Source organism: Magallana gigas, chromosome 6 (genome assembly GCF_963853765.1).
Source record: "Magallana gigas chromosome 6, xbMagGiga1.1, whole genome shotgun sequence".
Lineage (NCBI taxonomy): Eukaryota > Metazoa > Mollusca > Bivalvia > Ostreida > Ostreidae > Magallana > Magallana gigas.
Window position 1 is genome coordinate 50,369,565 of NC_088858.1, and position 16,207 is coordinate 50,385,771.

At 34.0% G+C, this 16,207-nt stretch overlaps 1 protein-coding gene and 1 long non-coding RNA gene across 2 annotated transcripts; one reads left to right on the forward strand and one right to left on the reverse strand.

Moving 5' to 3' along the window:
* Window positions 1-211: 211 nt before the first annotated feature.
* Window positions 212-12,325, reverse strand: LOC109618655 (uncharacterized). The gene is made up of 3 exons (XR_002199516.3): window positions 12,275-12,325; window positions 421-527; window positions 212-340 (listed from the first exon to the last, which is right to left on the reverse strand). It is a non-coding gene; the product is annotated as an uncharacterized lncRNA (long non-coding RNA).
* Window positions 12,326-12,409: 84 nt separating this feature from the next.
* LOC105327504 (sex peptide receptor) lies at window positions 12,410-15,876 on the forward strand. Its single transcript, XM_011428016.4, has 2 exons — window positions 12,410-12,757; window positions 14,612-15,876. Exon 2 carries the CDS (start codon window positions 14,639-14,641, stop codon window positions 15,788-15,790), a length of 1,152 nt encoding a protein of 383 aa, XP_011426318.2. The 5' UTR covers window positions 12,410-12,757; window positions 14,612-14,638; the 3' UTR covers window positions 15,791-15,876.
* The last annotated feature ends 331 nt before the right edge of the window (window positions 15,877-16,207 follow it).

Sequence of the window (16,207 nt, forward strand, 5' to 3'; positions counted from 1 at the left end):
CTTGATTAAGAAAAAATAAAAACAAATTGGTAATCTTCAAGTACTAATGATGTTTAAAAAATATAAACCAAAAGACAGCTATTCCGATTTCTCGGTATTTAAGCCCAAAAATTCGAGTCAATTATTTTAATATAGTAGTATAGAAATGCAAGTTTCTATGTTTAAAAATTTTATTCCAGTACCTCAAACATATTTGAATAATTACCATTAGATTAATGCATTCCAACTCAGTTGATACATTTTCAGGTCTAGCGTGAGTTTTCATGGTTTCATTTACACTGGGCTGATGATCAACTCTTACATTCCTTGCACTCCTCTCTGCGTATGAATTAATACTAACCTAGTGGTTCAAGAAGAAAAAGAAGTTAGAGAACACCTGAGAAATACAGGTACATTTACAAGTACATGTATAATACTTACTGTAGCATTTGTCTTGTATTGACAAAGAGGGTTCTTGCAGTTGTTACAGCCTCTTTTTCGCAGACACAACTTTTACATTTGTCTCTATTATCACAGGGGCGACATCTCTACAAAGTTTAAAAAAATATTGAATAATATAGAATGCAATCAAAGCGCTTGTCTTTACAAGCACTTTGTTAACATGACCATTGTAGTTGAATGGAATTCGTGTTAATGTGTCGGTTATCTTGCATTGCTAATGTGCTTATATTTTTATTGCATTTATGGATGGCATGTTGCAATTGATACCATGTTTTACCTGTAATCTTTCTTCAATATTTGCAAAATGTTACGCGAGTTCTTGATCATGCAGCGTTATCAAGGATTTTATTTACAACGGCAAAGTGTGGTAAGCATCTACACAGGTCAAACTCAAGCTTCGAAATGCGTTGAACTGTTAAGTAACAAAATGCTTATATAGGGGTTCTGGAATTAAAGGCGAATTGGAAAGAAATATGGCGGACAATGCTTATTTACAAACGGTTTTCACCTTTAAGAACTTGGGATGTCCTTGCAACATGGACAACACCTGCCATGTATCTAGGGAAATACATGTACGAGGTTTGTCCAAAAAGTTCGTGGATAATCGCGTTTTAGTCATTTTAAATGGATTTATATATACATATTGTATATCTAAATCTTTGTCATAAAATTTCAAATCAAACTAAAGTGGTTTTGAATGTTTTACATAGAAAAAACTAAACTTTTTATGTATCAAAGGGTCGCAGAAAGTGCCGGCCCAGCGTAAAAATTGTCCAAACTTTGTAATTGAGTTTTTAGTTATGAATGGTTATAATTTTTATAAAACATTTCAAAAGGACTAAGTGCGGTTTTATGCAATTTTTGCCCCCCAAAATCAAAGTTTTAGAAAGAGCTTTAAAATAAATTGAAAGATAGTTAAAATCATATTGGAAATAAAGGTGTAAAAGGTTATCACCACAGTGACGTCATAACGTAGAAATGACGTCATGAATATTGCATTATTTTGATAAATTGATGTTTTGTAGCAAAATATGGGTGTTTTCCGATGGTTTTTCGACTGGGAAACATCGAGCGCAGGCTTGCTCAAGTACCATTTTTTAGTATAATATGTATAACTATCTTAAGTAAAACATATGTTAAAATTGCACTTGAGCAGACCTGCGCTCTATACTTCCGAATGCAAAATATAGAGCAAAAATGAGAATATCTTCATTTGTTTGCAACTTTGCGGGAATTATGTCATTTAGATGACGTCATAGATAAAAAGCGAGTGAGCAATAATGACTAAAATCAAGATTAAAGTTATAGGCATCCTCTTTTACAATGATTTGTGAAGATTTCATTCTTATACGATACTATTTAAAAATTGGTTGAAATCGGGGGCAGATATTTGACCAAACCGCACATAGTCCTTTCGTATTCTTCCATTGTGATGTAGTCTGTATGGTGTACATCATTTGCATACGTAATTTGAAACTATTTTCAAACTAGCAAAAGACTTTTAAACGATATTACGGCAAGAACATCATGTCGGCAAGAACATCATGTCTGCAAGAACATCATGTCTTTAAAAACGCCTGAAAAAGCACCGTCAACTTACCTCACGGAATAGCGCGCGATAATAAAGTTCTGTCGACTTGGGCAAATTACCGATAAGAACAAAATAAACGGTGGAGGAAACAGGAAAAACATCAAAATAGTTCGAGGTTACTTTTCCAAAAGTGACACAGGCGATGATTTAATGAGTATGCCATTGTACCCTCTGATCAAACGGTGAATGTGGCATATTAATCTCAAGTAAACCCAGGACTACAACGTTATAGAAACGTCGTTATAACTAAACGTCAGACTGGGCCGTGCGGCCTGTGTAGACAATGAATATATAATGATAATTTCAATACAAAAACGTACATTACGCTTATTTTAATGCATATACATTATTATACACTATATTAAGATATTATAATACTTTCCTGATAATGGCGTCGTTATTTTGAATAAAATTACATGTGTCCACGAACTTTTTGGACAACCCTCGTACATGTTAACTGAAAAGTATAAATCAAACTCTGCTTAGCATTATTGGTAATGAAAAAAAAATAAAAACAATATCGGGTTACACTTCTTTATAAAGATAAGTTTGAAAATTGTGCATATATTAATTTAAACACATAATAACAACACTTAGATGAGGATTTCATTTGCACCGGTCCATCTTCAACCAGTCCCCCGCGCTCTCTCATTGACAGTAAAAAGATGAGACTGTGCGTATGACATTCTCCAGATCGGACATGAACTGGTACTCAAAGTTCAGATATTCTAATCTCTCTGATAACTTTACATGTTGGTAGAATATCACCTGATACGCCCAGTGGATAAGAACCCTTTGGGAGAGTGTAAGTATTAAGTGGAAGGTACCAGTGTCAGGGCCCTACATTCACCTTAACGACTTCATATTCTGCTCTTGGGATTTATCCATACTGTATTGGAGGGTGCATTATGCTATTTCCTCCGCCCATCTCACAAATCATCAACTCTTATCTGATTTTATCAAACAACTAGTAACAACAGTAGCTGATACCTCCTCTCTGTCTTTCATCCCCTCTTTCCACTTTACGCGGTGGTTGGGAATTATCAAAGAGCACAAGGACCACACGGCGGGTGCGGCCGGTCAGCAGAGGATGCTCACTCCTCCTAGCCACCTGATCCTACCTTTATCTATTTGGAGGTCCGTGTTGCTCTGCTTTGAATTTGTATTTCGTTTTATGGATTTTTCAGATGGTTCACGGTTTGTAATTGTCATTTTTTTATCCAACAGGATTAGAAGATGTTTGAATTTGAGATTCACAATCCTGCACTGGACACATGAATTTACGAGAGTATTCATATGCATGTTTCCTTTGTCATTCATATTCTATGCTGTGGTACCTGCAAAGGTCTTTTTGGTGATGGTTTCCCTGATCAGTCCGATTCTGATCTTGCAAACATCTTCTATCTAAAGTAGGTGGTAACAGTCAGAGTTGACTCTGATTAGGATAAAGATTCCAAAAATGAAGCTAAAAATGCCTGAATGCGGTGAAGCATGAATAGTGATCTACGCCTTATATAGGGGATGTGTAGCGATGAGCAGAACAATAGAAATCGACAACTTATATGGCGGTAGTCGGAGATAAAAGGGAAATAATGAGTATTTATGAATTCATGTCAGCTTTAATGTCTAGAATGGTAAACCTGCAATTGGGAATTCCATTTGCTTGGCTATATTTTTGAATGCTATTACATTGTCAATTATTAACAAAGCTCGAGCCTTGTTATTGTTTATATTATGTAGTGGATAACTAATAATAAATGTGCATCACATTACATGTTCCTATTTCCTTGTATTAATCAAATTGTCAAATTTTATAGAACCCAATTTACAAGAACACAATAGAACTTTCATTCACCTAGCTAACATAGATGCATTGCATTAATGATAAAGTAATTTATCATCTACTCAATTTATTAATCATTAGGAAGATAAAGATGACATTAGTGGCCTGAAAATATGGTTAGTTCATAATGAAACGACATAAGATAACACGTGGTCATTGCCTCCTTTTTTCCAAAACCTTAAATCCGACTTATTACGATGTAAAATGGAATAATCAGTTTACCGTCACGGCAATATAAGTAGTTGGTACTGTTGGCCGTGTTTTGTTTGACTCTATTATATAGTGTATAAGATAATAAAATAATCTATTGATGACACGACACGGTTAGTAATATTTTCCAAATGGATATAGACCTCTTCAAAGTAAAAGGATCTTTTAAAGCAAAACATGAAAGCTTGCTCGACTTTGAGTTCATTTTACAATACATGAGTTTTATATTAATTTTCAAACGCCACGTATATATTGTTTTTACTTTTTTAAAGATACATTAATTTACTTTAATGCGAAGTTGTCTCTCGTCTTTCGTAAACTTTTTAACATTTTCAACTTTCCCCAAAACTATAAAGTCTATTCATAAGTTCTGTATGTATTATCATTTGAATGGAAACTGTAACTTGATGAAAATTCATGACCCATTATCCTCAGAAAAATCGGGCTCTGATAAATAGGGACTTATGGATATGAAATCTTCATAAACAGTACATGTATAAAGACATAAGGATTGTGAGAGTTTTTTTAAAAGTTTCTTGTTGAGCTAAAAATCGATAATATGTAAAACATAAAAAAAAGTAACAGGGGAAAAACACAGCAAGAAAAAGAAATGGGGCTTAAGAGAAAATTATGTTCTAGTATTTAATGGACATATAAATGAATATAAATAATTTAATCGGCTTGATCTTTGTCAAAAAACTGGGATTAAAAGTAGACCAAACATTTTGATCATTGGCACTCTTTTGTTGACATTTTAAACAATTTTCCAAAATAAGACGAACTATTAAATGTAGAACACGGAGAGATTTTTCATTTGAAATGTACTACATGCATTAGGTGGAACATGTGCGCATATGCTAAGACGAAATAGATCTGCTGTGACACTGACCTGAAACCTTATTCAATGTTAGGACGCCCCTTTTAACGTGTACACTCAATACTAGTATATGGGGCTAAGCATGGGCCAGATATGTCAAAAGGTATATAATTTTTTTACTTTCACATTTGGGTTTGGCATTGACACATGCGTTTATTTCTACTGTATTGGATGACCTATAGACTTGGTTGAAAGACACTGAACATCGAGTACTCTTTCGATGTTACTCCAGATTGGGTGCAGGGTATAAAAAAGATTTTGTAATTGTAACACCTAGTGTTATACAACTTTATGGGCTATTATGCTTTTTAAAAGAATTAATTGGTATTTTGCATCAAAATTGAATGCACTTATGGACAAAAGAGAAATGTACAGAGTTCATAACATGTATGAAATTTGGCTCGAAATCAAGTTTTATTTACAATTCATTTACTATAAAATGGGTGATTATAATATAAAAATACTTAAAATTCATTTTAAAAGAACATTAATGCTAAGGTGATGTACATACAGCAAAAGGAAACAAAACAGACGACTTCTTCGGAAAATAAGACTGCACCTACGCAAATTTTGAAATGATGAGATTCGAGGTAGTTGTTACACCATAATTACAGTACCGATCAGACCCAATTTAATGAAAACTCAAACTAAATCATGGGTTTACTTTCTGGGTTTACACCGGGTTAACTAGAATTGGCCAAGAGTAAACCCAGAGTGGGCACAGAGAGTAAACCCCGATCAGTAGTATACCCCTGAGAGCAGATGCTATTTGGAATAAACAAGGGGCAGGAATTACAGGCAGTGGGGTGATAAGATAAAAGACTGGTCTGTTTCACACTTCAGTGCGTACTATTGACCCCAAAAGCATTTCCAAACAAACCCAAAATAAACCCCGAGTGGACCCGAATGTTCAAAAAGCAGACCCAGAGTAAACCCCAACTAAACCCTTAAAGTAAACCAGAGCTTAGTTGGGGTTTACTCTGGTGTTAGTTTGGGTCTGATCGGTATTGTATTTAGTAATTTAGACACGAGGTTACAATACAAGATCGCTCCGCCCTCTCTCTCCACACACACTCGCACATTTAAACAAATCTAAAATAAAGATTTCCGTAACAAACAAGAGATGTTTGTGAAACACTTATGCTCCCCTCCCTTGGAAACATCTGTGAAGAAAATGAGCGGAAACTGCAAATAATCGGAATTTTTCTAAGTCCAGGGAGCATAACTGCCATAAATTGCTCGATCAATAGAACCAGACCTTAATATAATTACGATTAATCTGTATAATTATCAAACTTCATTTTAGTAAGTGCAACCTGTGCAAAGAAAATGAACAGAAACAACTGCAGATAGTTGGAATTTTCTAAGACCATGAGGCATAACTCTTTCGAAAATAGCACGTACGATCGTACCCAAAATCGAACTTGACGTAGATATGATAATAAGTCTGTATATTAAATTTCATTTCAATATGTGAAACCTATGCGAAGATAATGAACGGAAACTTCAACTAATTTGAATTTTCCTACGTCCACTGGATAAACCTCTGTCGAAAATGGCCCAATCGTACCCACAATAGAACTTGATCTAAATATTATTATGATAAATATGTATATCAAATTTGCAACCTCTGCGGAGAAAATGAACAAAAACAACTGCAGATAATTGGAATTATTCTAAGACCATAAGGCATAACTCTTTCGAAAATAGCACGAAACTTGACCTAGATATGATGATATATCTGTAAACTAAATTTTATTTCAATGTGTGCAACCTCTGCAAAGATAATAAAGGAAACAGCAACTAATTATAATTTTTCCAAGGGGTATACCTCTGTCGGAAATGGTCCAATCTTACCAATAATCAAACTCGACCTAGATACTATTATGACAAAGCTGAATACCAATTTTCATATCGATACCTGCAATAAATGAACGGAAACTGTTGGTGGACCAACCGACCGACAGACAGAAGCAAAGCAAAAAAAAACTATGAAAAATTCACAAATTAAATTTAAGACAAATTCTTATGTTTTCAACAAATTGTACCCGAATAAAATAGATGCCTTAACTTGGTTCCTGGTAACTACTATTACATGCAATTAAAAATTACACATGGATATTTTATAAATGTAAGAGCTTTTGGAACTGTAAATTAAAATTAGCCACACTTATAAAATAGACATTAAAATGTAAAGCGGTAACCGTAAACTTGCAAAATTTTCCCATAATTTTCTTGATGTAGAATAAGTCAAATTAAAAACTCCTTTTTGCATAAAAATTCAATTTGTTTGCCTATCAGAATTAAAAATAGTTATATTTCCTAGAGGTCAACGAATACCATATTTTCTTTTGGAGTAAACACAGTATGGTTCGGTGTAAGTGGTCCATTTTTACTGACCATTTGAATGCAAAATTATGGTCAGTGTCCTCAGAGAATGTACCAAGCAATAAGACGTTATGATCTGATTATTATGCTAGTAATAGATAAATTACATAACGCCCAATGTGTCCGAAATTATAATATTAATGGACTAATATAATTTATTAGATATATATGGAAATTTTTCCTGCAAGAGGTTTTGCTTATATATTTGCAATATTAGACATCGTTGAGATGCCGATCAACTTAAAGGGCCCCTCTCATTATAAATAATAAACATTAGGATTAATTGTTTTGAGAAGATTTCGCTTGGACTATCTCTCATAACTATGGCTTAGAAAGGATTTTCCAGTGGGCATAGAACGTCAATTCAAGCTCATTATTCCCGTCTTGCCGTCCATTTTTTTTTTGTTTAACCTAGAGACGTGGCTGAAGGTCACTGCCCTTTCCCCAAAAGCTACGGTTATGTAAAGAATGAACAAGATAGGGCTAAGGAAAGAGTATTAAAACAAATAACAATTTCTGCGTGGTCTTTATGGCCTTAACCATAAATTTAGAAAAACTTCACTCAAGGTCACGACAATTCTTTCAACAAATGCACTCTTGGGTGAAGTATAAACTAGACTGGACAATGGGAGAGAATAAATGATCTGGACACGGATTTTTCTCACCATTCCGCTTTGACGTTCCTTTACCTAGAGAAAGAATGAGATAAATTGGGCCAAAGGAGAAAAGATATAGATGCAGAGTGGGACCAAAACAAATGTTCTTTAAGATATCCAAACATAAACATGTTTAAGTTATATCTGTACATGCACACATTTCGTCTTTACAAATACGAACTGTAAATGACATAGCTTTGACAAACTACTTCGAGATAGGCGACGTGGAAGAGTCGAAATAAAAACATGAATTTTTTGGACGAATTAGCTACTAGTATTTTTGCTTTTACGTACTTTGTATATGTTAGGATAAATAAGTTATTTGATCGGCCGAGTGAGACATTAAAAAATAATTTTTTGGTGGAGTTACATGCTACTGGATGTAAACAGTATAACCTACAGAGGGTTGCAAAGTTTAAAGGATATACCTGAATAGGCACTAATAAATAATTAAACCAAGCTTCCGGGTCTCAAAATCGTCGTTAGAGGCATCCGTTGCCTCCTACTGTTATTACGTCGCACATGCGCATACGTAACATAAACTTAAGTAGATCGAGCAGAGACAATATATTCATATATAGAAACCACGCATACACCTGGTATTTCGATTTTTTCTTGCATTTATGTGGTATACTGTTTTCGATAAAATGCTGTATATTTGCATGTATATTCTACTTAAAAAAACGTCAGTTGTTACCTACCAACAAATCTATATATGATAATCGAGAGTGATGACTTTAATTTGTCCATCGTCAACTTCCCCTACTAATGTAGCCATGTACTATCATCACCTGCTTATGGGGTTATATTGTTAGACATTATTTTTTTTTTTACATCTGACTGACTTATATTTCTTCCGTTTTTCATGATCATGACAATGATAAAAGGTCAAGGTCAAAGCAAACTTCTCAGAAATCTTTTCATTCATCCTTTTGTCCATTATTTAAGCAGGGCCCTTTGAGATGATCACCATTTGGATGTTGTGTAGTTTGCTCTGCTTTGGAATTGAATTTCGCTATTTGGATTTTTTTAGACGGTTGTCAATTGGTTATTGTCATTTTCATTCCTCAGTTAATAAACATATCACAGGTTTTCTAGAATGAAATACCCCATGTAGAATCAAGTATGTAAACATTTATTGGTTAACATTCCCTGAACTCTTTAAAAAAATAATGAACCAAGGATTGTCCTTACTGCTCATTTCCATTCAATTGAACAATCGATCGTAGCTCTAATAGTTAGGAAAATTAGATATTGTCTACATTAATATTACGTATCGTCTTAATGTTTCTAATAAAAAGTTTTACTGAAGATTTTTTAAATTAAATGTTCACTGGTAAGAATAAAATCATTTTGAATATTAATCAATGCATTAAAACCGTAGTAGTATATTGTTAACTAATAAGCTTAAAAAACGTTAAATACAACGCAATTGCAAACATTTTTATTTATTTATCTTAAACTTAACGTCCCATCCCCAGGTGGTCACCAATAAACACCAAAAAGATTTCAAAACTGCATTCAAATATCAACAATGTCAAACAATTTAATCACAATTTCTTTGCGTTTGTATGTTTAAAACATGTACATTGTACATAATTTCAGAGTGATTTATCCTACACAATTAAAGGCCAAAATAAAACGAGACCTTTCTATGATGCATGCGTTTTGTATTACGTGGTTTTTTTTAAATTTTGCTTTTTCTATATTCAAAACATCGATTATGCGGGTATTATTTGGTTAATGTTATAAGTTTCAACGAAAACTTACTAATATGAAAAATTGTTTAAATCTTTAATGGTTTAACAAATGTGACTAAAGAGTTTTAGGATTATACATAAATATAAATAGTGTGAACTTTTACAGCAAAGGACACAAAGATATACAATATCTAAATAAGATTTGTATATACCAATGTTTGGGCAGAAACAATGAAATTAAAAACGCTGTCCGTAACTGTTAGCAATCAAAAGTGATATAACAATTAAGGAAGCTCTCCAAAAGTTTAATCTTAAATAATTACATACATGTTACGTTCATCTTGTGCAAAAAGTGTTCCCATATAACAGTTGCGTCGGAAGCAAATTGAAAGTGGCAGGGAGTTGGGGGGGGGGGGGGGGGGGCCTAGACTTATTGACAAGCCCAAAAAATGGTTATGGTTATGTTTAACTTTGCAAAAAAGTTCCTATGCCTATACATAAACTCAAAATTTTACATTGTACAAAAATCCATTACTTCATGGCAAGTATTTATTATAAAAACATTCGGGTATATGAAAAAATAAGTCGTACGACACACAGAAAACTAATACATTACACTTTAACTTTTATATTGTTATTTCTTATTATGATGCTTGATAATAATAGCTTTAACAATTAAGGAATATATCTTATTTGAAACTAAATAATATTTAAACACGATGAACAATTGTGTTAAAATTGTCAAAATTGCGCGATAGTGGGACAACGACGATAAAGTACATCACTGCGGGGAAGGGGGTTAATCCAATGAAAAAAGAAAACAAGTTACATATATCTCAAGGTTTTTTTCATGACTGACAAATGATAATTGAGCCTTGTTGTGGTCAACGTATGTGGCATTGTTTCTATTCAAAAAATGGACAATTCAATCTCATAATTACAGCAAATGAAACATTTTTAAAAAGCTTACTATTAATCTAAGCCCCTTACAAAGTAGGTTTCGTTTATATGGTTGTCAGTACTATTGTTGGCAATATCTACGACAGTATAACACAATCTGTAATCTAAAAAAAAATATAAGTCGTTAGCATCATTGCGTGGACCCCGAGGTCCACGCAGAAAATATATAAGCGAGGTTAAACCGAATGCAATGGGGAAAATTCAGCCTGCGCATGAGCTAGCCTGGTTCCTGTGCGTAATGGGTAGCTCAGGGAACCAGGCTAGCACACGTTTATCTGAATCGGGATCGGGATTCCGTGCCATATGTGTTCATAAGTTCAAAGGCGCTGTAATTGTAATGTTGTCGGTAAACAGTACAGAAACAAAGTATTCCTTGTAAAGAAATGACTGGCATGTGATATGAACTATCAATATTATGAAATAAGTTAATGTTATGCCGAAACTACAACATGCATCAAATAGCATAATTTGCAATGTTTTGTTGGTTTTCCGAAAACACAATCATGTAACTTAACTTTACTTTTATAGTAGGCGAGGCTAGAGTACTTTTCGATTAAATTTTTTAAAGCATTTAAGTAGGATTGAATAATTATGTCCCTGCATAAAAGTTTCAATCTCAAGAAAAATACATCAAAATATGAAATTTTTAATTTACACAAAGCTGTCACTGCATAGTTAACAAAGTAGTGCGAATCGTAATGTGTGCGCAAATAGTAGAATTCACCGAATGCATGATACTATACATGCAAACTTCATTCATAGATAGATCATAATTATTTTAGAAGTATGAACCCTTTAAATTCTGAGATAAAAAGTCAGGGCAATACATAAATGTATACGTAATACAGCGTACAAATTTAGTGGTTAAAAGCTGAGGGCTAGAGTCGATGGAATCTCTGATAATCTTAAGGCTTTCACGTTTTCGTTGGAAACACCTGCAAATGGTCCACGTATTGTAGTCCTTTTTTAAAGGACAGCAACTTGTTTAATCATAATCTGCTCCAGTATTACAATATGATAGTTCTATCCGTATTTAGTTGTCAAACACCTATGAGGAAGTATGTCTCGTACAGGTTGTAGTTTGCGAAGGTGCTTCATAAAAAAATTGTATGCTTTTACTATTCTTAACAACCAATTAAGGCCCCGATTTGAGATCTTCTAAGGCAAATTTGGATTTTGTCAATTATTTTGCAGTCCATCGCATTATAACAGCTGTTCGATCTATGTTCTACCATTGTTTTGTTTCCAGATAAAATAGCATATACCACAGAGACACTTTTAATGTGATAAGTAATCCTCTGTACACACAGAGAAAATGAACCGATTTCCTTAAAATTTTTCTTCGAGAAGAAAATCAATTGGTCTTGATCAAGATGTCATTTCACTCTTGTAAGGATTTCTCAAAGTAATTTGCAAAATTTCATGTTGTTATTTAACTTTGGAATTATTGATTTATCATCTTTTTGTGTCATCTGTTCAAGACATTACATGATTTCATTTAAATAATTATAATACAACTATTCTTTTCTTTTTATGAATAAGGAAATACATGTGGTTAAAGTACATGTAGATGTATATGTTAAAAGAACAGTGCAAAATAAAAAATACCTTGAGGATTTTAAGAAACCGTTTGTAAATGCTGTTACTTCGAGGTTTGTTTTTACAAAACGTATAACGAGGCTGCTGAACATAACCAAAGGCTGAGTAATTTGTCTACGTCAGGCAGCTATATTATATTACGGGAACAGCAGTCTTATTTAAATATTCAACACGACAACCTCGCAGCGGACCGGTTAAAAGAGATACAAGGTAGCAAGTTTCTAATCAATTTCACCGCCAGCTTATGTTTATAAAGGGGGCACGGACGAGGCAATCTCCATTCCACGCTTCTGGCGTTTGTTAAAGCACCCCCAGACTTGTGTCCGTGAATTCCTGAGGAAAGGCTGTGGTTACCCAGCTAGCGACCATCACCTATACAATGCTGATCGAAGCAAACCAAAGAACCGATATTGTCTGCGATTGATCCAAGTCTTCAAAAGGTTGCTACGGAGATTACATGACGGAAGTTTAAGATTTTGTCGCTTCTTGAAGGTAAAGTGTTATTTGATTGGTATAGGAATTTAAAACCGGAATGTGCTGTTTTTAAAATAATCTGTCTTCAAAATACCAAAATATGAATGCATTAGAGACGCCAAACAAGACGAAAAATTTTAACAGAAAAACGACGTAAAACAAAATGATTAACGTAAGATGTAATATACCTGTGCAAAAAAAAATCGAAATTGGAAATGCGCATTTAATGAAAATTCAAAACATATACGTAGTCTGTATATATACTATATTTATACTTTTTTAAAAGATAAAATGTGCATTGGTGTTTCTTTTGCGGTAATTAAAAATTCAGATTAAGATGTTATTAATTAACACCATCCTTATGCTGGCAATATAACGAAATCATCGATTACTTAAGACGTAAGGAAAATTTAACTAATGGCAAAAAATAAAATTCATTTAAGGAGATTTATGTTTCTGTTATCACCTCTAAATTTTCCCCAAGTTTAGATCAACAGCAATATTTCATTTCGAGTTTAATAAAAATTTATATGCGATATGTGTCTTGTGGCTAATGTATATGAATCTTGCCTCTGCTTTATTAATCTGTAATGAATTCTCTCTTTGGGATTGAATTGTCATTGCTATGAAAACAAGATTAACTCGAGTAGCATAAATTCCCGATAGCAGTACGAAAAGAAACTACTCTAGGGACGACTGAGCTAGGAAAAAATGAATGCAGAATTGTTTCAGCAAAACTCTACACATATTGTTTCAAACTTTGATCGTCACATAACTACGCAAAGCTGGGGTTGTTGAGTTCTTCGCGACATTTAGAGACGTGTGTTGGTAGAAATAAAAGTAGTTGGATATCGAAAAGCTAAAACTCTTATTTTATTGGTTTTATCAGCCAAATACTGCACAGTAAATGCCGCGCGGTGCTTCTTTGAGGGCAATAAATTAAACATACTTATTTCAAAGTTCTCTTTCAAAAAAAAATAAAAACGTTAATAACATGGTTGACAAACAAGTAAAGTTTGAAAAACAAACGCATCCCCATTATTATTGTAAAGGAACAAATGTTATTCGTTGATAAATGCCTTTCAGTTAAAGTCATTTCGATCGCAAAGTGCTAGTCAATCCACGAGCCACCGTAAAAGCTACCTTGACCGGCGTAATTAGCCGGAAAATCGCCCAAATCATAATTATCAATCAGATTCACTCGTCCTTGATCTATCGGTTCTTTGGCTTCGCATTTTTAAACAAAGTGAGTCGAGTTCTGGAACACATTTTCTAATTAGACAACACCTTAAATCTGAAACACTATTGTTCATTTTGATTTACTAGTATGGTATTCCGCTACTAAATAATCGGGTAGGATCATTAGTAATGGTGAATCTTTTTAATGTCTCTTCTTGCTGGTAATGATCAAGTGAGACCCCTGTTTTGATGAAGATAGTTGTACATACTAGTCATCCACTTGGAGAGGAGAAACTGCGCAAACTATCAACGGTTAATACCAGTATAGAATATAACATAAAAGTGTTTTATCCTTTTAGCAACCATAGATTAAAAGAGGCTTTTTCCCAAGAAGTTTTCAGGACAAAAGAAATTACGACAGGTCCACGAAAGTAGAGACTGTATTATTAAACCAACATTAATCTTTGATCTAGCGCCAGCAAATCAAAACCCGGACCAAGTTACAATCAAACCGAGAGAGAAGATTACACATCAATCAAAGATGATAAAATGTATTTTTGTGGGCTGTGTATGTGGCGCCAAATATTATAGAATGTAGAGTCTTTAATAATTGCGAATTCTGTTTAGTGTAGGTAGTTTAATCGTTCTTAGTGTAAACTTTTCACTGACTTGTTTTCGTTTTCTTTTATTTAGAGTAAGAAGGATTATTCATATGATCAGATGGAGGGAAGCATGCAAAAAACAGACATGTTCCTTGGAAACATATCATCCTTGAACCAACCCAATTTAAGCTTTGCTGCAGCAAATGGAAGTTTCGAGGAGGACAAAATGAAGCCTCCAGAATATGTCAGGATCATTAATGGGTTTGTGATTCCTGTTTTAGCTGTTGTGATCCTGATCACCAATGCTGTTGTGATCGCCGTCTTCAAGCGTCAGAAGACGTACGGAGCGAGCCAGGCGGGGCTGGTGGGAGTCGCTGTATCGGACACACTGACCATGCTATTCCCAGCACCATTTTACTTTGTTGAATATTGTCTGCAATACCAAATCCCATGTGAATTCGTTTCATTGAAGAATTGGATTTCTCTGTTTTTGCCGACAATTACACATACTGCATCAATATGGTTGACGCTCTTGCTGGCAATACAAAGATACATGTACGTATGTCATCCATTTACCGCGAGGAAAATATGCACTCTTCGAAACACCACCGTAATGATTATTTTAACATATATCCTTGCAATTCTTATGCACCTGAGCCGCTTTATTGTGTCGAAAATAGTTTATATATCTGAAACAAACTGTGTCTATTGGTTTAGTGAGTACATTGATGTCAACGCCTACCTGATTTCGTATTTGTTCATTCGCATCATTCTCATCCAATTTGTGCCTTGCATTTCACTTATCGTTTTAAATGCAAAAATGATTTGTGGCTTGAGGAACATCACTAACAAGAAGATTGAAATGAATTGTAATTCAGAAAACAGCAGCAGTGCTGTTAAAGAAAACATGCGCGTGACCATTATGATTGTATGCATGGCAGCCATAACTCTCTTAGTTGAACTTCCGGTTGGGATCATTCAGTGCCTCTATGTAGACATTTATCTTTCTGGCGCTACGTTTGACCAATACAATTTGCAGATTTCTGAGAGAATCGTCAACCTTCTTATAATCTTATCATACCCAGTTAACTTCCTATTGTTCTGCAGCATGAGTTCTGAGTTTAAACAAACTTTAAAACACATGTGTTGCTTTAGTCCAATGAAGAAACAAAAAACCCCAAATACCTACGTAACACGGGCAGACGCTGACCAGAACAACGGAAATGTGTGCGAGAAACAAGGCCTCCTTAAAGTGTCAACGAATTTGTAACAGCTATGATAAGGAAATGTGGAATCGTCACGTTTCTTTTGATATGCTACAAACCTCAAAAAATAAATCTTGTTCAAAGTACAAAATTTCAATTATGCTGTTCATGTGGGTAATTATAAAAAGTAGTGTTGATACAATAAGATTTAAATCATATTTGCTATAGCAAAATAAATATATAACCAACCTTATATGCAATGGCCAAGAAAAACAGTAGACGATACTGTAGAAATAGTACAAGCTATTCTTTCAGGAAATAAAAACCGGCCCAAACTTCCTCGAAGAATGTCGACCATGCGTCTAGTTGACTTCGACAAAATGTTCAACTAATAGACCATGTTGGAAGTACACCACTGTTAAAAATATCAAATAGATTAGAATGGTAAAGTTTAAAAAAGTAAAGAAATGTAGAATTATAAT